Below are 26,888 nucleotides of genomic sequence, written 5' to 3' on the forward strand. Positions count from 1 at the left end.
CTCCTCACTTGTAGGTACCTCATGCCTCCTTATTACTACTCATTTGCTTTAGGTGAAATTAGGTTTTTAATGTTTGGAACAAATTATAGTTGTTTAATTACTGAATGTAAATCATTTTATATTATGTGTCAATTTTAAATGAATTTGTCTAGACAGAAATCAAGATAAAGAATTTAATTAGTAATAAAAATAATTAAAGCAAGCTAACATGCTGGTCAGTTTGTTTTAGATTTAAGGTAATTATTAGTATTTTATAATTAGTCACAAATTCTTTCACACTCAACCTCTCAAATGAAAGCATGAAATGGGTTAAGATATCAGTTCTGATTTTTTAGTAGAATCTAATCAACTGAGTTTAATGTTTCTGCAAAATCTTTAAAGATGTGGCCAATTAATGTTCCATTCTCCTTGAACACAAGAATATCTTGAATGACTTATAACAGCAGACTTTTGTTGAATTGTTTCTAAATAGTCTGAATCTAAATTATGGTATTATGAATAGAGATATAAAGTCAATAAGGAGTGACTTTTTTTTTGAGGTAAGAAAGCTAGTATTTACTTGGCAGTAAAAAACAAAACAAAACAAAAAAACAACCCTAAAATTCAATAGCTGAGATATTTTGTGCATTAAGGAAAAGATTACATATGGAGTTTATACCGCAGAAGTGATGTTCAGACTTATATTAATTGTAAGGAGCAGGCTAATGTAATGAAAATTACATGAACAAGACACTTTGGCCATTGATTTCATTTTGGTTTTTATAACCCATGTGTCAATCACAGCTTCATTCTATAGAGTTCTGTTGCTATACACAATAGGTCTGGTTTAAATTGCTCTGAAAAAAAAATCCAGATATGAAGTAATTCTACATTTCTTTTTAATAAAGGATATAGGAATTTCTAATGCATTTTTCTTTTTGATTGATCATAGCTATTATTGAAACAGCAAGTAATGTGACTTAGTGCCATAATTTAGTCTGAAAAAAATGAGTTCTGAATTATATCCAGGCTGCATATGTTTCTCTGTCTCCAGTCTCTAGAGTATCTTTTGTGCTTCTTTTTCTGTAGTGAACTAGTTCTTAACATAATGTTACTACATTTTCCCTCTGGAAAAGGAAGTGTAAAATTCTGACCCATCTGAAAACTGAAGGGTAATTTTTGTCCAAAAAAAAAAAAGGGAAACAAAACCTATGATATAGAATGTTATAAAGATTCATTTATCACAGGAAAGTATTTATTTGTCTGATTTTTAAGCTATTATTTCCTGATTCTTGATGTTACATACAGGAGACTTTTTCTATAGAATAAAATCATAGGAACAAGAGTAATAAAAAGCATATTTTAAATCGTTCTACCTGAGAATGTGCCACACAGAAGAGTGTCAGGACTGGGTCATGCCCAAAGGGATGAGAATTCATGAATATGATGATTATGATTATTTCAGATTAGATATTAATACTAACATGTCTTCCCCACTGTCTAGTTTGCTAGAAGTAAAGGAAAAAATAATTCATTGGATCATTAGGTAGAATTCTACCCATTGATTTTTATGTGCTTAATGATATTACAGTTAAAAATCCATTTTTTAGCCTACCCTGCTTCATGTTTAAAACCATAAGGAGCAGAACCAGTAATAAATCAGTTTTCCATTTTGAATAACTATAGCTCCATTTCAGAATGATTTCTGTGTAGATTCCAGGTAATTGTATTTCCTGTGGCTATTAGTTATAGATGTAATTAGTGGTTTTTCAAAATTTGGGACATTAGATATATCTATTATTAATGTACTGCAATTTCCTTTCTCAGTTTTTTATATAAACCATTGTGTCCTTCTCCTTTAATTCTATATGTTTACTGTTACGTTTATTCCAAAGAATGTATTCTTTAACAACTTTGACTTCTCTGAAGATAATAGTGTATTTAATTATACCAAGAAATAAATATTCTGCCAATAATTTAATGGAAAAGAGATGAAAGTCTTTGGAAATTACATATCTATTCATTCTTCTTCAAATATCTGGTTTATGACTATACATGAAGGATTATGTCAGTCTCCACAATACTGTTTCTGCATATTGACAGATTATTTCCCTGCCTAAAAAAGAGCATTGCATTTTAATTTAAAGCTATTTAATTATGATGTAAGAATATTCTGCCCTAAATTTATAAAAATATCTAATTGGTATCATCACCATTAACAGTTAACAACACATACTTAATAGACTTAGAGCATATAAAAGTCATGGTGATAGTTCTTTTAATATTTTAAAATAGGAATATTACAACTAGAAATATCTTACAATGTTCATGGCATACTTTTTGATAGCCATGTGTCTTGTGTCATATAAATGCTACCTTTACCTGGCCATAGTAAGTCCTGAAATAATTCTGAGGCTCATTACCTTTTTAATGCATGCTATGAAAAAATGAACAAAGTCATTTTAAAAGACAAAGTTACAGTAATACCTCAGAAATGTTTTCTCTAATGTCTGCCTAGAAGGCAGTCTTTAATGGAATGCTATATGTATCTTGCTCCTTGTCATCTCAACATTGTAATGAATTACTTGAATGGACTTAATACTGCATTTCAACAAATCTATGATCTCATCAATGTGAGTATTCCAGGGGTGCAGATTTCAGTGCATCCACATTTTCTCACTCATACATGATACCTTCTTCTGGGTCTTTTTGCATTTTATGGATTTTAGCATAGTTCTCTGGTTGTCCAGCTATTATTCTGGCTCTCAATACCTGATCAGATCACTACTTTTTTCAGTTACACATTTCCTGAATAACATTCTATCACTTCTTGTGTATAGGTCATCTTCCTCCATTATCCTTTTAGTTACCTACAGCTTTGATTCTTCACAGATTGTGGTGTTCTGAAATCTAAAATCATACAGTATCACTGGGAGAATATTTTTATTTAAAAATATTCTTTTTAATTTAATTTTTAAAAATGTTGCACCACTCCCCAAATGCAACCTAACTCTTTCCTTTCTTCCCATCAACTCTGGTCCTAACTTATTGTAAAGTTGCAGTATTGGCCCAAGCATGCATACCAACTACATGCCGTTGTTTGGACAATAGGCATTTTTCATCCATTTAGTTTTCCTGTATGGATCATTAGACTAATCTCTTTTTCAGTAATCATGAATTGCATTGAAGAAGCAGTATTCAAAAGATTGATAATAATAATAATAATAATAGCTAACATTTATACCACATGTTAAGGTTTGCAAAATGCTGTATAGATGTTAACTCATTCAATCTTCACTACGATTAACTCCATTTTTGAGACAGGATACTTAGACATGGAGAGGTTAATCGACTTGCCTAAGGTTAAACAGCTGCTAAGTGTCTAAAGCAGAATTTGTATTTGGGTCTTCTTGACTCCAACTTCTACACTCTATCCCACTGAACCACATAACTTCTTCTAACACTCAGTAGATATCCACAAATGATTTACTGATGCAGTCAGCAAATATCCACAAGTAGGATCATATGAAAAATCTCACCTTTTATACTAAACAGTTTTCTGTAGTAGATCCTGTCTTTACAGTTATCTGGAACGTACATCAAATGCAAGCTCTTGCTATATTTTTTAATTAATATTTTTCTTGTTTATTGACTTTTTAAAAAAAACATTTGCTTCTGTAGAACAAAAATGCACAAATGGCATGTTTATTTGTAGATAATATAAAGCTAAAAGGAATAACTAGCATATATAGCAGAATTAGTATCTAAAAGTTCCTTAAGGCTGAAATAGTGACCTGAAACTAACAACATGAAATTGAAGAAGGACAAATGTGAATCTTGTCCTTCAGTTTAAAAAGAAAAAAATCTATGACCCAAAGCAATTTATTTGAAAAAGACTTAGGGATTTTGGCGGTCTACAAGCTTAAGACCATGATGTAACAGCCAAAAAGCTAATATGTTCTTATTCTGAAATAATAGAAATGTAATGTACGAGCTTTATAATGTCTTGCTCATTACACACTTGTAATACCATGTCCATTTTGGGTGCCACATTTTCGAAGACAAAGTAGAGCGGGTCGAGAAGAAGGGCAGCTTGGATGATGATAGGATTTGAAACCAGAATGTATGAGGGAAAGTTGAAAGAATTGGGAATATTTAACCTGCAGTAAAGAAAATTTACATGTATATAATAGCCTAAAAGTATTTGACAAGCTATCATTTGTAAAGATATTAGACTCATTGTGTGTGGTTGGTGCCAGAAGGTTGTGCTAGGAGCTGCAATGTGAGACAAATTTAGGTTCTGTATAAATAAGAACTTCTTGACGAGGAAAATGAAATAGGAGGTCTGAGAGGAAGTTATGTTTCCCTTCACTGGAAATCTTTACACAAAGGCTAATTTTACACAAAGGATCACTTGTCAGGAGTATCGTAAATGGGTTGACTAGATGAATTTTAAGGTTCCTGCTAACTGTATACTTCTATGATTCTATGTATTTTCTCTTGAAAGTTTGAACTCTTCAGAATTGAAGTAACCATTTATTTGTATCCAAATTCCAAAATCTTTCATCAAACTGTAGAGAAGTTAGGATGGAAATGAGGAGACAGTTTTGGAGCAACATGAAGAAGTGTGACCTAGAAGATAGCATAATTGGATAGGCTTAGACTGATCAAGTGGCCATACCCAAAGGAAGAGTAGTCATTAATGGTTCAATGCCAGCATGAAATTACAACCACAACTCACGTTTCTGTGGCACTTTAAGGTTTGTGAAGTGCTTTACAAAGGTCTCATTTTATCCTCTCAACAATCCAGGGGAGTAGATGCTATTATTACCCCCATTTTTACAGATGAGAAAACTGAAGCAGGTGGAAGCTAGTTGACTTGCCCAGGGTCATACATCTGGTAATTTTTGGAAGCTAGATTTGACTCACATCTTCCTGACTCTTGGTCCCACATTTTATACACTGTGCCGTTTAGTTACTTTGTAACTAGGGTGGGTCCAATAGAGTGGCCCGGGTAATCTGTACTTGGCCCTATGCTTAATCCTGTGCCCTTTAACATTTTTATGAGTGACTTGGATGAAGGCATAGATGGAGTGCTTTTCAGATTTGCTGGTGCCACAAAACTAGGAGAGATTACTTATACACCAAATAATAATAATGATGATGATAGCAGTAACAACATTTATATAGCACTTCAAGGTTTAGAAAATGCTTCACACGTATTACCTCATTTGCTCCCCACAATAACCCTGTGAGCTAGGTGTTATTATCCCCATTTTACAGATGAGGAAGATGAGGTACAGAGATGTTATGATTTTCCCAGGGTCAGTTGTGAGTCTTAGAGATAGGATTTGAACCCAGATTTTCCTGATTCCAAGGCCAATAGTAACAACTATGTCACCTAGCTTTTTTTGGATCATAATTCCAAAAATAATTTGGTGTGAAATTGGGGGCTAAATCTGTTAAGGTGAAAATCAGCTTCACAAGCACAAAATGTGGGGAGGAATAGTTTATTTGATCTGAGGACTTTAGCAAATTGCAAGCTCAATTTGAGGGATTAGGTAGAAATGGCAGCTAAGAAAGTTAATATGATTATGAGCTACATGAAGAGAGGCAAAGCTTCCAGGAATAAGAAGGTGTTAGTCCCACTGTATCTTGCCTTGTTCAGACCAAATGTGGAGAATCACTTTCAGTTCTGAACCTCAGAATTTAATAATATGATTGATTGATAAGCTAGAGAATGTCCAGAAGAAGAAAAGAAATTGAAGGATCTTAAGTTCATGCTCTGTGATGATCAGTTGAAGGAAACTGGGAATGAGCTTTGACAAAAGAAGATTCAGGCAGAGAGTGAATGCTATGTTACCTTGAGTCACCATCACTAAGAAGAAGGATTAGATTTAATTTTGTTTGGACCCAGAAGGCAGGTAAATTCCTAATACTTAGATCTATTCCAAAATGAAATTGGTTTCCTTAGGAAATAGTAGATTTTCTCCTACCACTCCTATTGACAGTTTTCAAGCAAAGGCTGGGTGACTATTAATCTGGTGTGTTGTTGTGGCATTTTCTTTTTAGTTATAGGCTGGACTACATGACTGCTGAGGTCCCTTCTAATTCCCAAATTCTGTAATTCTGTACTCCTACATGACTCTGCCTCTCCTTCGAGAACTTTGCAAAAATCATTAGATCTACAGAAAGAGGTCCTACCAAGTATACAGTGACATAGGGACAGCTAGGCGGCACAGTGGATAGAGCACCAGTTCTGGAATCAGGAGGACCTGAGTTCAAATCCGGCCTCAGACACATGATACTTACTAGCTGTGTGACCCTCGGCAAGTTATTTAACCCTGATTGCCTCACCAGGAAAAAAAAGAAAAAAGTATACAGTGACATAGACCACATTTGCTAGTCCCATTATCCCTCTCTATCTTATTAATCTTTTCCATTTTCAGCTACTGTTGAAATTTAATTACTGATGTTGGTTTGTAACCTAGTCTCAAATAAAATGGTCCTTATTTTCTACTGGAGGACATCTTTAAAGACAAATTGACTATATATTTTTTTCTTGGTGAAAAGCCGTCCTGATTTTTTTTAGGTTTTGAGTTCCAAATACTATACCTCCCTTTTTTTCTTCCCTTACATCTTCCTGAGAGAGTAAGCAGTCTAATTATAGGTTATACATGTGCAATCATGTAAAACGTTTCCATATTTGTCATTTGGTACAAGAAGACAAAGAAAGGAAGGAAGGAAGGAAGGAAGGAAGGAAGGAAGGAAGGAAGGAAGGAAGGAAGGAAGGAAGGAAGGAAGGAAGGAAGGAAGGAAGGAAAGAAAAAGAGCTTGCTTCAGTCTGTTCAGACAATATCAGTTCTTTCTCTAGAAGTGGATAGCGTGCTTCACCGTGAGTCCTTTGGGATTGTCTTAGATCATTGTATTGCTGAGAATAGCTAAGTCATTCACAGTTCTTCATTGTACAACATTGCTATTCCTGTGTACTGCTGGTTCTGGTTCTGCTCACTTCACTTTGCATCAGTTCACGTAAATCTTTCCAGGTTTTTCTGAAATAATTATGCTTGCCATTTCTTATTGCATGATAACATTCCATTACAATCACATATCACTTGTTCAGCCATTCCCCAATTGGTGGGTATCCCCTTGGTTTCCAGTGTTTAGTCACAAAAGCTGCTTTAAATATTTTTGTACAAATAGGTTGTTTTCCTTTTTTTTAAAAAAAGAATTTCTTTGGGATGGAGACTTAGTGGTATTGCTGGATCAAAGGATATACAGAATTTTATAGGCCTTTGGGCATAATTCCTAATTGCTCTCCAGAATGGTTGCATCAGTTCACAACTCTACTAATAGTGCATTAGTATCCCAGTTTTCCCACACACCCTCCAACATTTATCATTTTCTTTTTTTGTAATATTAGCCAAGTGTGTATGAGGTGTGAGGTGGTACCTCAAAGTTGTTTTAATTTGCATTTCTCTAATCAGTAGTGATTTAGAGCACTTTTTTGTGACTATAGATAGCTTTGATTCTTTGTCTGAAAACTGCCTGTTCACGTCCTTTGACCATTTGTCAAGTGGGGAATGACTTGTATTTTTATATGGATTCTTGTTTTTGTAAATATTCATGTGTAATTTCATATTGCATTTATGGCAACAATTTATTACCATAATCCCCTTTTCTGCTATTATTTTCTTTTCTCACCTTATTCCTCTTACCTCTTTTCAATCTTACTCATTCTATTCTAATACTTGTATTTGTTTCACCTAATTATCTGCCTGTCTCCAGAAATTTACTGTTATTTGTGCTTGAGTTCTTTGTTTTTGAAAACCTTTTACACCATGTGCCGTATAGAAATGTGAAAAGTTGTATTATGCTGACAACTTGGATTTTTAAAAAAAGAATTAAAAAAACCCCAGAAAAGAGAGACGTAGTCTGTTAATTCTAGATGACTGGTTGGCTTATTTGGCTCATCTTGTTTTGTTTTTGTTTTAAGCCCATGATATGTATTTCTCTTGAAAACTCATTTGTTTACATTCTTCTTGAATTCTTAATGAAAAATCCTCAAGATTCTGTGAGGAATGTGGCTGCTCTAAAAATAATATGCTTTCTTCATATATGGAGATGGCATTGCTGGCTCATTGTCAAAGTATTTGCCTTCATTTTTTCCCCTAGTATGGTGATGGATTTGTTCTAACCTTCTTTCTTATTCCCCTTTTGACAACTGGCTTGCTTTTGTGAAATAGTCCAGAATCAATCGAACTAACAAGAAATATTGCACATTTATGTGTTTTTAGCACTATTTAGTTTACAATTTGGTCTGGGTTTTGACTTTATTATCAACTGGAGTTTAAGCTTGCAAAGACAGCAGTATGGAGGTTGCTTTACTGGGTTTTTCTCTCAGGTTTAAGTAGAGTACTTTTTTCTTACTCTCCTTCAATTATCTTAAGAGTAAAAGATTTTCTAGTTGCATGATCACAACCAGTATTTCAGGACTTGAGTGCTTTGTAGTTTTCTCATTCACCCAACTGTTTTGTAGCCCCACGAACTGTTTTCCTCTATTGCCTCTCTAATTCTCTAATTAAAGAAGAGGTTTTGACATTCCCTCTGGCTCCTCTGTCTTAATCTACTTTATTCTGTATTAAAATTCCGGGATTTGGTTTTATCTGGAATTACAGACTCCATCTTATACCTCTTTTAAAGCTGTAGATTGACTTCTCTATGATTGCTGTCTTTCGCAAGAAAGGCCTTTAGTTTCTTGATCAGCTAACTCTTTGTGCTTCTGTATCCTATATCTTTCTTCTCCAGCAAAAGTTTAAAGAGTGAAATGACAGATTTAATGTATCTAATCATCAGCAACATGATCTACTGTGACTATCTTTTCCTTAGTCAGAAAGGAATAGTTATCCATTTAGGACCTTGAAGTTGATGTACTCTTAACTCAGTTTTTGCCATATTTTTATAGTGTTGTTATAGGATGGAGTATTATTCTATGTTAACGATAAGGACACCTGCATTACCTTTTTGATGATGGGAATGTAGCTAGTAAATTTTATGGTTTATTAGCTGTTCCTTTTTTTTCTTTCATTTTGCTTTGATTTTTTAACAGCTCTTTTTTTGTTTTGTTTTTAAATATTTTATTTCTGTCATAATTTATCAGTGTATTTTGGGATGAATGGGTTTATTTTGATTCAAGTTCTCTCTTATTCTTAACTTGATTTTTCCTATCTGTTATAAATTTTTCCAGGTACTACTCTGGAGTTTTTTTTCTTTTTTTTCTTTTTAAAGTTAATTTATTTATTTTTAGTTTTCAACATTCACTTCCACAAGATTTTTTGTTCCAGATTTTCTCCCCATCTCTCCCTTCCCCCCCAACCCCAAGACAGCATGAATTCTGATGTGCCCTCCCTTCTATCACCCCTCCCCCTTTCTTATCCCTTTCCCCTTCTATTTTCCTATAGGGCAGGATAGATTTCTATACCCCATTACCTGTATATCTTATTTCCCAGTTGCATGTAAAAACAGTTTTTAACATTTGTTTTTAAAACTTTGTGTTCTAAATTCTCTCCTTCCTCCCTGCCCACCCTCAATACAGGTTATATATGTGTAGTCATGCAAAACACTTCCATAATAGCCATGTTGTGAAAAACTAACTATATTTCCCTTCATCCTATCCCACCCCTGATTTATTGTATTCTCTCCTTTGACCCTGTCCCTCCTGAGAAGTGTTTGCTTCTGATTACCCCCTCCCCCAATCCCTCCCTTCTATTATCCTTCCCTCTCTTATACCCTTCCCCCCTATTTTCCTGTAGGGTAAGATAGATTTCCATACCGTACTGAGTGTGTATGTTATTCCTCCTCAAGCCAAATCTGATGAGAGTAAGATTCATTCATTCCCTCTCACCTCCCCCTCTTCCTCTCCAAGATAAAAGCTTTTTCTTCCCTCTCTTGTGTGAGTTAATTTAGCCCATTCTACCTCTCTCTTTCTCCTTCTCCCAGTACAATCCTCTCACCCCTTAATTTTATTTTTGGTATCATCCCTTCATCTTCAACACACCCTGTGCCCTTGGTCTGTATATATTCCATCCAACTACCCTAATACTGAGAAAGGTCTCATGAGTTACAAATATCATCTTTCCGTGTAGGAATATAAATAGTTGAACTTTAATAAGTCCCTTATGATTTCTCTTTCCTGTTTACCTTTTCATGCTTCTCTTGAGTCTTGTATTTGAAGGTCAAATTTTCTATTCACCTCTGGTCTTTTCATCAAGAATGCTTGACAGTCCTCTATTTCACTGAATGACCATTTTTTCCCCTGAAGGATTATACTCAGTTTTGCTGGGTAGGTGATTCTTGGTTTTAATCCAAGCTCCTTTGATCTCTGGAATATCATATTCTAAGCCCTCCAATTCCTTAATATAGAAGCTGTGAAATTTTGTGTTATCCTGATTGTGTTTCCACAATACTTGAATTATTTCTTTCTGGCTGCTTGCAGTATTTTCTCCTTGACCTGGGAACTCTGGAATTTGGCTATAATATTCCTAGGAGTTTTCCTTTGGGGATCTCTTTTAGGAAGTGATCAGTGAATTCTTTCAATTTCTATTTTACCCTCTGATTCTAGAGTATCAGGGCAGTTTTCCTTGATAATTTCATGAGGGATGATGTCTAGGCTCTTTTTTTGATCATGGCTTTCAGATAGTCCAATAATTTTAAAATTCTTTCTCCTGGATCTATTTTCCAGATCAGTTGTTTTTCCAGTGAGATATTTCCCATTGCCTTTTAGTTTTTTATTCTGTTGGTTTTGTATTATAGTTTCTTGATTTCTCATAAAGTCGTTTGCTTCCATTTCCTCCATTCTAATTTTTAAGGACTTATTTTCTTCAGTGAGCTTTTGGACTTCCTTTTCCATTTGGCCAATTCAGCTTTTTAAGGCATTCTTCTCCTCATTGGCTTTTTGGCCTTTTTTTGACATTTAGGTTAGTCTATTATTTAAGGTGTTATTTTCTTCAGTATTTTTTTGGGTCTCCCTTAGCAAGCTGTTGACTTGTTTTTCATGATTTTCTTGCATCACTCTCATTTCTCTTCCCAGTTTTTCCTCTACTTCTCTTACTTGCTTCTCAAAATCCTTTTTGAGCTCTTCCATGGGACTAATTCATATTTTTCTTGGAGGCTTTGGATGTAGGAGCTTTGACTTTGTTGTCTTCTTCTGGTTGTATGTTTTGATCTTTGTCACCAAAGTAAGATTTTATGGTCTGACTCTTTTTGTGCTGTTTGTTCATGTTCCTAGCCAATTACTTGACTATCAAACTCTTTGTTAAGGTAGAGGTCTGCTTACAGTGTGGAGAATGTACTGTCACAAGCTTGGTGGTTTTGTGCAGCAGCTTTCAGAGATACTTCTAGGGATCTATACATTTTCAATTCTTGCAGGGTGGTATGATCAAAGGTGAGGTGTTCACTCCTTTTCTGGCCTGTGCTGTGATCTATGATTGACCACAAGCACTCTTTTCATGAGGAAGATTCCCTCTTCACTGCTGCCACAAACTCTGCCATGCCAGTGCTCCTCTCACCCCAGGTCCACCAGCCACCCAGAACTGTGACCTAGATCCAAGCATGGGCAAAGCAAGAGAGTCCTGCCTCAACACCAGCAAAGAGATCCCTGCAATCCCCCTCTGATCATCTGCTCAATCCTTCCTCCATCTGTGGGCCCAGAGCTCTGGAAGCAGCCGCTGCCCTGGGGCTGCGCTTGGACTGGGGCCAGACTGAGCTCCTCTCTCACCAAAATCTGAAAGACCTTTCTTACTGACCTTCTAAGTTGTCTTTAACATTTGTGGGTTGAGAAGTCTGGAAACCACCATAGCTCCCCTTGATTCAGTCCTCGGAGGCCTGCTCCAAGTTCGCTGAGGTCTGGTCTTTCCCTGTGCAGCCCACACTGAACTGCTTTTCTGTCCCAGCCTGGTGCAACAGACTTCTCCTATCAACCATGTAGGTTGTCTTGGGCTGGAAATTTTTTTCACTGTGTCTTTTTGTGGGTTCTACTACTCTAGAATTTGTTTAGAGTCATTTTTTACAGGTATTTGGAGGGATTTGTGAGAGAGCTCAAGCAAGTCATTGGTTTTACTCTGCCATCTTGGCTGTACTCCCTGGAATTTTCTTGTTTCCACAAGATGTAATATTTGTTCCTTTGGTGTTTAAAGTAATCCAGGCAAAATGTTTTCCTGTTAATTTATTTTCTTAAAATGTAATGGATGCTATTGTTTTTCACAGTGTCTAATATCTGGATTTATATCTTTTTTTTTTTAATGAAAAGAACTAATTATTGAAGTGCCTGGCCATATTTAGTACCTACACAATAACTTTTCAACCTAAGACATACCATTTTGAGTATATTGCATTTTTTTAAATAGGAAAATATTTCAGAAACAGGTTTCATTTTCAAAAATGGAAATATATAGACTGGAAACACTAATTTTCTAAAGAGTTAATAAGTTTTCAAATTATATTACATATGAAAGCCCAATCAGATGTCAGATGGTAATTCACTATGGAGTCAAGGAACAAGAGTGACATGAATGAAAAGGTAAAACATTTAAAAAGTCAAGCATACATAGTTATTTTTTCAAGAGGCAAAAACCATAGTTCTAAGGTTTGTAACTTAGATGGGAAAACATGATAAAAACAGACCATTGACATATTTTCTACAAGATTATGATAGTAATTAGGATATATCTGTCAAATTTTCAATCTTGATTCTCTACTTTTTGGAGGTTTCTAAGTATATGAACAATAACTAACTTTACCGTAAAAAGAGATTGTAAAGCATTCTGTATACTTTTTTAAAGGAAAAAAATAAGCAGCCTAAGTGTCTAACATTAAATTTACATTTTTAATCAATGAGTAAGACATTTAAAGTTTTTCTAGACTATTTTTAATTTGTTGCCCCATATTTCATAGCTTAGGCATTTTCCATTTTACTGTTGGAAAGAGCAAAATGGTCAAAAGTATCGAAAGCTACAGAGGTGAAAAAAAGGATGGATACTGAGGAAGAGCCTTTGAATTAGTCATAGTCACCAGTCATAGATGACTCTGATAAAACAATTTCAGTATTTTGGGGATATAAATTAGACTGCAAATGGTTTGAAGGGTTTGAAGGATAGAGGGAGTAGAGGCATAAGAAATTTGGCAGTGAAAAGAAGTAGCAATATGAGCTTATTAGGGGAAAAGATGAAAGTAAATCTGAGAAGGTTTGCTAGCAGATGAGGAGGACTCATGGTATAGGAATGATTGTAGATCTATCCATGAGGGAAAGGGGATGATTGCAGCAGCAGTGGCCTGGAGAAGTGACGTCAAGGATGCAGAAATATTAGCCTTCACTTGGCAAAGGAACAAGTGTTCCTTTGAGACAGAAAAGGGAGCAGGGAAAAATAGGTAAAATTGCTTTTAAAAGTGGGGGAGGGTTGTAGAAGAGGAGAGTTGAGGGAATGTATACCAAATGATCTCTGTCTTTTCAGTGCATAGTATTGTACTCATTTATTGACATCAGTAACTTAGGAAAGAATTGTGAGAATTGGAGTTGCAACAAGAGCAAGTACAGAAATGGTTTTTTGATATTTAAGTCAAATAAACTCTGGTTGTAGAGTCTTAAATTTAGATTGTCTAGGTTAAAATTATTTTAACAAAAAAAGGTTTGCTTATAAATTTGAATACATGTACTCTATAGTAGGGATTTTGGCTTCCTTCTCTATTTTCTGTGATTTCGTTATTCTTTTCAGATTCTTCATTACATAATATATGGGTTTTACCTAAATTCAGCATTTAAAATGTATTGCTTGGGGCTAGGTGGCGCGGTAGACAGAGCACTGGCCCTAGAGTCAGGAGGACCTGAGTTCAAATTTGCCCTCGGACACTTGGCATTTACTAGCTGTGTGACCCTGGGCAAGTCACTTAACTCCATTGCCTAACCGCCTCCTCCCAAGAAAGAAAGAAAGGTATTTCACAAAAATGTATTGCTTGCTATGTAATTTTAGGGGATTTCTGGTTACTATGATCCAGTGACACTGGCCTCCTTGCACAAGACATTTTATCTCTTAACCCTGCTCGTTTTCACTGGCTTCCTTCAAGTCCCAGCTAAAATGCCAAGGCTTCTAAGAGAAGCTTTTACTAATCCCATTTAATGCTAGTACCTTTTCTCTGTTATTTATCTCCAGTTTACCCTGCATATTTTGTTTGTACGTAATTGTTTTTGTATTGTCTCCTCCTTTAGGTTGTGAGCTCCTTAAGAATAGCGACTGCCTTTTGTCTTTGTATGCCCATCAGTTAGTAGAGTGCTTGGTACATAGTAGGCATTTAATAAATGCTTAAACTTCCTTGTAGTTCTCCATTGCTGTTTGGTTTATCTACAGTTTGCATTCTTCAGAGGTTGTGGCATTCTAGTATATGTAACAATATAGTATCACTGGAAGAATTTTGGTGTTACAAAGATAAGTTTTTGTGTCAGGGATCATTGAAAATATAAGGTATTTTCTCATATGCAGTGCAGCCCTTTTTCTTCATCTTTTCAATTATGGGTCCAGTTTATTGTCCATCTGTAGTGTTTGTCCCAGATATATCTACTAATGCAGTTCACTAGCCTGCCATCCAGCTGCATCTCATAACCTTTGCAGTATGCCCTCTTCAACTTATCTGAGTTTCCCCGCCTTCACTATGTGGATTACTAGGCTAATCTCTTTAGAATTCCCATGGTTCTCATTGGTGAGACCTTTAATGTTTTGGGGCTTCATACAAAGTCAAAGACAAAAGGAACATCTAGAAGAACTCTATAGGGAATTAATCTTCTCATATTGATGTTATAAACCCTATTACTTTGATTAAATTCAAAAACTGTTTGTTGAATACCTTATGTTAAGTGTAGTCCTTTTGTGTATTCAAGAAAAATGTCAGACATGATTCCTGCCATTGAAAAATGTCCACTGTCGTTAGAAAGAGATAAGATATGTGCAAAGAGAGCACAATATGAGACACCTATGATCAGTTACCAAAATTTGTGATTTGGAAAATAATGCATAGACAAATACTATCATAAGTTGGCATGAGTGGAGATCTTAGTACTATAGTACTAAGGGTAGTATAGACTAATGAAACTGGAAGAAATAAGGGTCTTGAAAGACTAAGGATTGATTAGTCATTGCTGAGGGAGTAGAACTTTTTATCTGTTGAAACAATATGAGCAAAAGGGTAGAAGTGAACACAAAGGAAATTTACCAAGCATTTATTAAGTGCTTACTGTGTGCTAGACAATCTGCTAAGAGCTGAGGCAAAATCGAAACCATCCTTACCCTCGAGGAATTTATATTTGCTGAAGATCTAATATATGCAAATTCAATAAATATAAGATAATTTAAGAATGGAGAGGAGAAAGTATAAGAATTGGGGTTGGGAAAGGGATCAGCTTAATTACTGCAGAGGATTCTTATAGGGTAGTATTACCACAAAAGGTGGAATAGTTAATTGGGACTAGATTATAGAAATTCTTGACTACCGAGGTGAGGTAATTGAATTTGATCCTAAAAGTAGAGGGGAGCTATTTTAAGTTTTTAGGCAGTAGGGGATCAAAGAAAGGGAGGAATCAAAGAAGACAAATATTTAACAGCATTAACAGTATTTTAACAAATTGCCTGTATTAGGATTGTACATACTGACAAAATCTTGCTTTAATATTAGTAATGTTTCAGAAAATACTGTATTAAAAAACATATAAATTCTTTTTATCTTTCTCCCTTTCCATAGATAGAGTAGTGACTTTACTAGAATTACTTATTTTTAGGTTAAAATGCTCTAGTTAGGTTTTATTTCTAGCAGATGTCTTCTTTAACTTACTATAACTTGAAATCCCAGAATGGTTCTTTTGCTAGTTTTATCATTACATAAAAGTAGCATAGATATTAGTTTTATTACAGTACTTGTCCTTTGCAGAAATGTTGATAAGAAAATGATTATTTTTTAAATTGTAGGCTGCTTCCCCAGAATGTTGGCCTTCTTTATGTTGGAGGTTATGAAAGACCATTTGCACAAATTAAGGTATGATTACTTATTTTTCTTATGGTTTTTAAAAAATGTAATTTAACCTTTCCCCAATCTGACAAATATGTAAAAGTACAACAGTATCATGTTCTATAACAGTTGTGAAGAATGGTGAATCTTTTGCTTAACCAAAAAGGTTTGTATATTTTAACAAAATAGTAACTTTTAGTGCTTTGAGCATCTGATATACAATTAAAAACACATTATTATTGTTATTTAGATCATGGTTTTTAAAATACTAGGTAATATTCTTAATTTCTCTGGCACTGAAATGATAACATGATTCTATTTTAATTCCTTTGATGAAATAAGTAAATTTATATCTAATAAAGTAATATAATAGCCAAATAACAATAAATAACAAAATAGCACTAGAAGCAGCAAAAAGATAGTATACCATTTGATACTGATAGTGTCACCAGTAGAATATTGTTATGAAAAACATGACATTTTTCCCAGAGGAAGCTTCATATCATTAAAGAAATGCAATCCAGCAAACTTTCTTCCTCCTGTCAGTTCCCAACCTCAAGTTATTTCCATTTTCAGTATCAGTTCAGTGTGTGTGTGTGTGTGTGCATGCATGTGTACGTATTTACATATGGATACATAAGCTCTGTAAACATTCATCATTTTTTTTTAATGTGGTTAGAGTTCTAAGTGATTAGAGTCCTCATTAAGCAGCTCCATGTTATTCTGGAGTTTGGAGCCAGTAAAATATTATCATCTGCGAACTGGGACAGCTATAGGACCTCATTACCCCTCTTTGACTTGTCTTTTACACTGAATCTCATTCATATTAATAGAAAAAATCTTTGGTGAGCATACCTCTCTTTTATGCTTCACTTGATATTAGAGATTAGAGGTCCAAGAATCTTGTATTATTTTGATACATACATGAGAGCTAGCTTAGTAAAAGATTTTGAATCTTTCAGGCAGTGTTTTGCTTGACCACACGAAATGTGCTTTTAAAAAAATCATCAAAAAGAAGCACAGTGAGATTTTGTATTTTTTGAATCTTTCAGCTAATTTTTTTGTGGCTAAGTTGTGGTTTACCAAATAATATTTGAAAAATCCTTCCTATTCCCTTCTAACATCTTCCTTAAGAATGCCTTTGATGAATGTGTTGATGAAAAACTATGAAGACTTGAAAGGAAGACTCACCTGAAACTGAAAAAAAAAAAGACATAATAAACTTGAAGAGGAGAAATGACATTAAAGTATCCTATCAAAGAAATATTTGATCAAAAAGGATGGACTCTAGCTTATGGGTTCCATTAATTTTCTTGTCATATCAGAATTTGAACACCCTTAGCACATTGGGAATGCTCCTTGAACTGAACGTATGCATTTAAAGACACAGATAAGAGTGTCACATAATGGACTGGCAAAATCTGCATCACTGGAGAGAATGCCCATATCAGTGAAAACACTGGTCCATTAAAGTATTAAATACTATTTAACATTTACATTAAAAAGTGGAGGATATTAACATGGCTTTTGACCCAGTACAATTTTTGGTTCTTTTAAAAAATGTCCCATGGTATTGAAAGTCAGTCTGTTAAGAAACATTTATTATGTGCCTTCTATGTGCAAGGGTCTGGGGTTACAATGGCAAAAATACCCCTGCTCTACAAGAGCTTAAATTACATAGGGGTAAAAATACATGTACATACAAGTATATCTTGGATAAATGATATCCAAGGTAATGAGGAGAAAACACTAGCAAATAGGGGGATCAGGAGAAGCTTCACGTAAGAGTTACTGCTTGAGTTGAGCATTGAAGGAAAGTAGGAATGCCAAGGCTGTGATAAGAGAATATATTGTATCCATGGAAGATAGCCTATACAAAAGTTTAGAGAAAAGAGGTGGTCTTATGTAAAGAACAGCAAGAAGACTAGGTTTGCTGAACCATGGAATGCATAAAAAGTTATATTTAAAGTAAACTTTAAATGCCAAACTAAGGATTGTATTTGACCCTGGAGGCAATAAATCACTGGAATGTACTGAATAGGGAAGTAATGTGATTAGGTTAAGGTTTTCAGAATATCACATGGAGGATTGATTTGGGAGGGCAGACACTTGAACTAGGGAGACTATCTTAGTTGACTATTATAGTAATCCAGGGAAGGTGTCATAAGGCCTTTACTAAGGTAGTGGCTGAAAGAGATGTAATGGGAAGATTTGGGGGGGGGAGCACAGTAGATAAGACTTGGCAACTTACTTAATATGTAGAGTAAGGGAGAGGAATAGAAAAAAACTCCAAGCTTGTGAACTTGGGTGACTAGAAAAATCTGATGCCTCTTCGTCTCCTGTCTCTGTACCTTTGTATGGGGCAATTTATGAGATGGATGGGTTTTATGGCAAAGATAATGATTAAAAATGATGATACTACCCATATTAATTTACTTAATCAGTGCCAAATGACTACCAATCAGACTACCAAATGATTATTTATAGAGATAGAAAAAATAATAAAATTCCTATAGGTGAATAAATTTCTTATAGGTATTGAAATAAAATTCCATATAGATCAAGAATCTAAAAGAATGATGGAGGGGACTGGTCTTAGCTACCTTATATAGAACTAGACATGGCATGTCCACTCCCTGCAAGAGTCAAAGAGCAGACCCTGACCCAAACACAGGACTCTTCTATCCCTTCAACTTGGGCATTTAGATTGCTAAGATGAGCAAACCAGGAAAACACCTAAAACTAAAAGAACATACCTTGGACTGAGAGATGCCCAGAAAGTACACTCTGAGGAAGAGAGTAACCTTACAGCAAGTCCAGTTAAAACTTAGGAGAAAAAAAAATGTCCTGGCCACAAGGGCTATGAGAGTACCTGGAAGAAATGAAATAAGAGACACAAAATGGAATGATGAGGGAGAAAATAAATGACACATATTGACACCTTAAGATAGAAGGTGGAAAACTTCCCCCAAGAACTGCAAACCCTAAAAATTAGTATGAGCCAAACAGAAATCAGCGATTCAATGTGACAAGAAATATTAAAACAAAATCACAAAATTGAAAAACTGAAAGAACATATAAGAAATATATTACAAAAAAAACCCCAAATGACCTTGAAAACAAGCCAAGGAGAAATAATTTAAGAATTATTGAACTATCTGAAAATCATAACCAAAAAAGAAAGCCTTGATAATCATGTCAAGAAATTATAAATGAAAACTGTCTAGAACCCTTAAAACTTGAATGCAAATTAAAAATAAAAAGAATACCTTTCATCACCTCCAGAAAGAAACCCTAAAATGAAAACACCGAGTAACATCATATCCAAAATCCAGAGCTTCTGGGTCAAAGAAAAAGAAATACTATCAGCAGCCAGAAAGGAAGAATTCAAGTACCAAGGAGTTACAGTGAGGATCACTTAAGATTTAGCAGCTACTACCATAAAGGGAGAGGAGCTGTCAGAAAGAGAAATCAAAAGAAAAGGATGAAAATAAAAACCTACAATCAAAGATAGCACAAGGGGAATGTTAAGAGATGCTATGGAACCTCAACAAGGTGTTTTATTTATTAATCACAAATGTCAAGTAGAATAAAGAGAAAAAAAACCACAAAGGGACTGGAGGCAAATACACAATTAGCAATCATAACTGTAGATATGAATAAAATTGGATCTCCCATATTTTAAATCATAAAGCATTTATTAATCACTTATTATGTGCCAGGCACTATGCTAAGTGCTGAGAAAACAAATTTTTAAAAAAATACCTCCCCTTGAGGTGTTTATGTTCCAATGGGAAAAGAAAACACATTGGGGGAAAAAAGAGAAGGAGAAGGATCCCAACAGGACCATGATGGCAAAGCTTAGAGAGACAAGAGAGTACCTGCGAGAAGAATGAAGGATGGGCGACCTGAACACTTCCTGAAAGTGGAGGTTCCTAGAGGAACTCATCAATAGAAGGAGGGGCAAGTAGGAGCAGAAAGATCTCTCAGGATAAAAAAGCCCCAGGGGACCAGGAGAAAGGGATCTTCTAGGGTAAGAAAATAGCCAAAATAGGGTGGCAAAGTTTAGAGAGTCAGAAACAGTGCTGGGAGAAGACCCATAAAATGGAAGGGGTTAAAGTGGATTAGAAAACAGAATGCAACAATAAGTTATTTATGGAATATAAAGGTTCACATAGAGATAAAACAGAAGACTAGAACAAAATATGTTTTTCTTCAGCCGAACTAAAAAAATCAGGGCTACCAATCATGATTTCAGATAAAGCTATTGTAAATATAGACACAATAATAAGAGATAAGCAGAGAAATTATATTATGCTTAAAGATAGATAACATATCAATGCACAATATGTGTATACCAAATAGCATAACTTCTGAATATTTGCAGGAAAAATTAATCTAGTTTGAGGAGAGAAGACAGAGAAATACATCATAAAACTATAAGTGGGAGGGGGTACCTCTTTCAGACTTAGAGAAATCTAACCAAAAGACAAAGAGTTAAGGGTCTGGAAAATTTTAGAAAAAATAATTTGTGAATGGCAATAGAAAGGAATTTAGCTGTACATAAAAATTGAGCCTATATTGGGGCATAAAAACTCAATAAAAATGTGGAAAAGCAGAAATAATAAATACTTCATTTACTGATCAAAATATAATTAAAATTAGATTCAGTAAAGATTCAGTAAATGAGGAGAGAAAGTACTGGAAAGCCAAATAAGTAATAGCTGGGTCAAAGAATAAGTTATAGAAACAACTGAAAATTTCTTCAAAAATGACAGTGAGACGATATATCAAAATTTGTGAGGTGTAGCTAAATTAGCTTTTAAAGAAAAAGAATGAAACAGTGAATTGATGCACAAGTAAAATAACCCCCAACTAAACAACAAAGAAGAAATTCTGAAAATTAAAGAAGACATTAACAACACTGAAAGTAAAACCACGGAACTGCTAAATATTGGAAGTTTTTTGGAAAAAACTAACAAAATAAATAGATATCATGATTTTTAAAAAAGGAAAAACAAATGTTTTGTATCAAATATGAAAAAGGAGAGAAAATAAAGGAAATATTAAGTATACTACTAAGCTCTATCTTGAAATGTTCTAAATGACATAAAACAGGTAAGTTTGCGATATAATCATAAATCATATTAACTTAAGAGAAAACATTATCATCACCTAAATATCTAGCATACAGAGCCATTGACATTATATAACCATTAATAATCTGAAGTGAGGTAGTTACTGTTACAGTTTTATATAAATGAGGATTAATTAAATTCAAAGGAAAATTGTGCTTTTATGGAAATTCTTTAATAGGTTTAAAATGGTTCATAATACTATTTTAATTTTTTTTCTCATATATATGTCAGAACTGCTGAAGTTCATTATTCTGTGAAATAATTTTTGAATAAGGGGGTTTCAAGTACGTTATGAAATGATTATAAAATATTGTCAGTGAAGGACCAAGATCAGAAGGGTAGTTAGCACAACACATTTATTAGGTTCAAGATTTTACATTTCAATCTTCACTTGCTTCTGGGAAGAAAAAAACTGTCAGAATACTGGGTTTCTCCGTTACAAAGTGATAATGAATCTTAGTGGGGGTAGTGGGTAGAAGTCTTTCATTTTCTGTTAATGACAAATTTTACTTTGTCTTTTACTCCATAAATAGGCAGCTTAATAAAGATTAATTATTTATGTTATAAAACAATTTATATTTTAATAAGTTAATTAATATTCATCCTATATGAGAGGTGCCAGCCATCTATCACAGAATTTCATGAGGCATTCTCATGAACCATTGATTTCCATGATAGGAAAATTTCTCTTTATCCCCAAATCTGGTGAAAGCATATCACTATGTGATGTTGTGGTGTCATTGACACTAGACAATAGAACCTCAAAAGTATATGGGTCTGTATTATGAAATATAAGCCACTTTTCTTCTGGTTAGGAGACTTAGGTAACCAAGGTATTTTGTGGGTAAAAATACATCAATGTAAGGAAATTTTCAGAACTATGAATTTTCAGAGTGAAAATTCCCTATTTCTCACAGTCCCACAAAATGTCCCTCAATGAATAAGAACTGTGCTAAGCACGAGGGATAAAATACAAAAATAAAATCACCTCCTCTGAAGAACTTTACATTTTGTTAAGGGTAGGAGGAAAACATGTACGTATGTAAATATATACAAAATAAATATAAGGCAGTTTTGATCAGGAGGACATTAGCAGCTTGGGGGCATCAGGAGTGGATTCACGTACAAAGTGACTCTTGAGCTGAGGGAAACAAAGAGTTCTAAAAGGAGGAGATGAAGAGGGAGACAATCCAGGCAGGGGCAAGTGCAAAGAAACAAAGATGAGAGATGGAGTATTGTGTGTGAAGATAAGCAATAAGACTAAAGGTGGATTGGTGCTAGGTTGTAAAGGGCTTTCAAAACCAAAATGACATGTTTGTATTTGATCCTAAGCCAGTACAGTATCACTGGAGTTTATTGAGCAGAGGAGAGACATGGTCACCCTTACATTTTAGGAAAACCTATTTGGCAGCTGTGTGGAGGGGGTGGATAAGAGAGAGGAATTTGAGGCAGGGGAACTGATTGAGGAAACTCTTATAGTCATCCAGGGGAGAGGTGATAAGGGCCTGAGCTAGGGTAGTGGCCTTGTGATCAGAAAGAGTAGTATGTTGTGGAGATAGAATGGACATAGAATATGTGGAGTTGAGGGTAATGCCAAGGTTATGAATCACTCTTTGATACTCACTAATTCTTTTTTTTTTTTCCATGACATGCACACACTTTTCTTATGACTACGAGACAACTAGGTGACTCAGTAGAGAAAGAATTGAACCTGGTGTCAGGAAGACCTGAGTTCAAATATGGCCTCAGACACTCACTAGCTCTGTGACTCTGAGCAAGTCACTTAACCTTTGTTTGCCTTAATTTACTGAGGAAGGAAATGGCCAACCATTCCAGTATCTTTGCCAAGAAAAACCCAAATGGAGTCACAAAGAGCTGGACATGAATGAGCAACAATAAATGTTTACTATGTGCCAGGCATAGGGCTAAGCACAGATTCCTGGGGCACTTCAGTGTAAACATCTTTCCAAGTCATGATAGAATCATTAATGTTTACTCTTTGAGTCCAGCCATTTGATAGTTCTGAATTCCGTCTAACTGTATTATTATCAAGATCATATCACTTTATTCAGTATAGCAAGTGATACTTTATAAAACGCTTAAACTATATCTGCAACATTTCCATGAGCTACCAATTTAGTAAACTTGTCAAAAACAGAAATGAGGTAAATCTGGCATGACCATTTTTTTTTATGAAACATGCTATTTGTTTTAGCTAATCTTCTTTTCCCTTTCTGGATGCTTACAAATTATCTGTTTAATTGTCCATTCTCGACTCATCACAGGGATCAAAATCAAGTTGTTTCATGTAGTTTTTTGACTACTCCCTTACTTTTTTGACATTTGTCCTCTCCCATTCTCTTCGATTAAAATATCACTAACAATTACTCAGCAGTTTTAACTTTTAAAGCCGTTCATGATTGGGCCCCTTCTTACATTTCCAGTGTTTTTAAATCTTACTTCCCTCCAAATACTCTGATCTGATGACAATGGCCTCTTTGCTGTTCCTTGCACACAAGACTCCGTCTCCTGATTCTAGTCATTTTCACTGGCTCTCTCCCAGACCGAAACATACTCTCTCCTCATCTCTGCCTTCTGGCTTCCTGAATTCCTTCAGATCTCAGCTAAAGTCACAGCTTCTGCAGAATCCTTTCGCAATTCTGTTTATTCTTAGTGCCTTCCCTCTGAGACTTGCCCTCATTCATCCCAGATATATTGTGTTTGTATATAAGTATTTGCATATTGTCTGTCTACATTCTAGCTTCCTTTATGATTCAGCTCTAGTACCACCTCCTACTGGAAGCCTTTCACTATCCTTTTAATTGTTACTCTTTTTTCCTTCCTCAAATGATCACTTTTACTTATCTTTTTACCTTTTTTGTTCCCTATATCTCCCAGTAGACTACAAAGTCCTTGAGAGCAAAGATTTGATTTCATTTTTGTCTTTGCCTTTCCAGTCCCTAGCATAATACCTCAAACATAGCACAAGCTTATTAAATGCTTTTTTTAATTAGATTCTTTTTGTTTGATGTTACTTAGAAGCCTAAAACACTACAAATCCCAGTTATGTGGAAATACTTGATAAAAGATTTAAAAATATTATTTAAATGTAAATAAAATTTATATTAGTTTTTAGTGTTTCATCTGCTTCATGTATGCCTAGACCTCTTGTATGTAAACAGTTTTAATTAATTCTTAACATATAACATGCACTGTCTATCCTATGTTAGTTTTATTTTCTTAGACCCTTTACATTTTTAGTCAAAAAAAATCTTAAGGCTGTTCCCATACTGCCTAATCCTTGAGGCTCTGCATGGCAGCCTGAATCCATCTGACCAAGGGAGATTGAAACTTGTCAACTCTACTTTTTAATAAGTCAGAGGTTGTTTTGGAAAGACACAGGCATTCCTTTCCTACAGTGTTGTGTATTAGTTTACCTCTTCCAACTCTGACAGACCAAAAAGCATTCTAAGTCTGAATCAGATACAAGTTCTGACTTTGGCATTGCAGATCAGCTTAAAAAATTCTATATTTTTCAAAGGCTCTGTAATGGTTATATGAGAAAAGTAAGGAATATTACAATTTTAAAATCTTTTGTACTATATTGATTATGTTAAGATTAGAGAGCCAAATCTATAACCCTGAGCCTGATGTTGTCCATTCTGACTGCCATTTATAAGGAAACATTAGTCATAGTCACATACCCATGATTGCCATGTGCATTCATAACACTTATGTAATAAAGTCAAGGAAATACTTATCATTTAAAGTGATTTTTGAAAATTCACTAAATCAGTCCTCTCAGGTTTTTATTTTTTTCAAATTCCAAAATACAAACATTGAACATGTTTTCCCTTTAAGGTAGGCTTCTAAGGTGTACCAAGAACAAATTGTCATTCATCATTAAAAAAAATTTCTTGAGCTAGAAAACTATGTAATCAATATAAATTATAAGGATTAATGTTTTAGTTGGGAGCTTTCTATTTGAAGAAAACTTGTAATACAATAGTTTCTCAGAATCACTCATACTAATGATATTTCTATGGTAAATGAAAACCTTTTTTAAAAAACCTTTTAAAAATTCCTTATCAAAGAAATAATCCCTGATATTTGTTGTTGTTCCATTGTTTCCATTGTTTCTAATTCTTCATGACCCCAGTTGAGGTTTTCTTAGCAAAGGTATTCAAGTTGTTTGCCATTTCCTTCTCCAGCTCATTTTACAAATGAAGAAACTGAGGCAAACAGGATTAAATAACTTGCCCAGAATCACACAGCTTAGTAATTTTTTTTCAGCCAAGCTGGACTCTTTGTGACCCCATTTGGAATTTTCTTGACAAAGATACTGGAGTGATTTGCCATTTCCTTTTCCAGCTCATTTTACAAATGTAGAAACTGAGGCAAACAAGATTAAGTGACTTGCCTAGGGTCACATAGCTTGTAAGTGTCTGAGGCCAGATTTGAACTCCAGAAGATGGTCTTCCTGACTCTACGCCTCACACTATATCCACTATGTGACCTAGCTGCCCCTTCTTCATTCTTTGCTACCATCATAAAGATGCCATTATAAATATTCTAGTATGTGTGGAACCTTTAAAAAAACTTTTTTAAAAATTAAGTCCTTGTGATTGGTATGTGACTCGCAGTAGAATCACTGGGTCAAAAGGCATGGACATTTTAGCCACTTGGTTTGCATAATTTCAAATTACTTTCCAGAATGATGTGCCAAGTCGCAGCTCCACCAATACATTAGTATGCCTACCTTTTTACGGCTCTTTCAATATAGAATATTACCATCTTGTGTCATCTTGGCCAATTTTCTGAGTGTGATGTGAAACTTCAGAGTTTTTTGATTGACATTTCTTTTATTAATGATTTGAAAGTTTCTTTTGCGCTGTTGTTAATGTTTTGCATTTCTTCTTTTGTCAGCTATTCATATCATTTGACCACTTATCTGTTGGGAGTATTTTGATATTTTGCTGGGCAATTTGCGTGACATCAAATAGGAATAATTTGGCTGTCATTCATATAGAATTCCCTGGGGGGAAGGGGTAATATGGTCATCATTGCCAAATATTCTAGTCTAGAGCTGTCAAAGTTGGCCACAGACTGCTCACACCTTAATTTTTGGTTCTCTAAGTTGATATGCAGCCTTCAGAGATCTGTTTCTATTTCAATCTGACACCACTGCTCTAGTTCATTGTCAAGAATTCAAGGAGAAGTACATATATTAGTACCATTAGATATAAATAACTTGGGTAGAAAATTGAAAAAACTGAAGAATAGAGGTAATATATAGAGGCTGATGCTTCTCAGAAACCAGCATCAGGAATAGACACAGGCTCTTAACGACATTTAATCTGCCCTTATTGTAAGATATCTGACTGAGAATATAATAGGAACTTCACTCACCATATATAACACAACTGATATACAGGGATACATAACTGAGTTTCTTATACTGTCTTAATATAGGTTTATAGGGATTAAGGAGGAGGGTATAGGAAGGCACAGTGGGGTATAAGGTACAGTGGAAAGAAGGATGACTGGCAAAAGAAGGATAAAAAATAAAATAAAGGAGAGAGAACTTGAGAGGATAGTAGAGACACTGAGCCTTAAAAGCTATAGAGTGAACTGACTTTATATATGTGCCCTAGGAAACATCTTTCTACTTAACTTTCTTTTATCATATATTGGAATAACTTTATATTTATTTAAGTATAATTT

The 26,888-nt window shown here is 34.7% G+C and overlaps 1 protein-coding gene across 1 annotated transcript in view; it reads left to right on the forward strand.

Annotated features, from left to right (window-relative positions):
- The window catches only part of RNGTT (RNA guanylyltransferase and 5'-phosphatase), a 348,213-nt gene that overhangs the window by 267,908 nt on the left and 53,417 nt on the right, over nucleotides 1–26,888 (forward strand). The window contains exon 14 of the mRNA XM_020963066.2: nucleotides 15,987–16,053. Coding sequence (XP_020818725.1) covers nucleotides 15,987–16,053 — 67 coding nt within the window. The remainder of the gene's footprint in view (nucleotides 1–15,986; nucleotides 16,054–26,888) is intronic.

The sequence above is a fragment of the Phascolarctos cinereus genome, unplaced genomic scaffold, assembly GCF_003287225.1.
Source record: "Phascolarctos cinereus isolate Bilbo 61053 unplaced genomic scaffold, phaCin_HiC Scaffold_5;HRSCAF=322, whole genome shotgun sequence".
NCBI lineage: Eukaryota > Metazoa > Chordata > Mammalia > Diprotodontia > Phascolarctidae > Phascolarctos > Phascolarctos cinereus.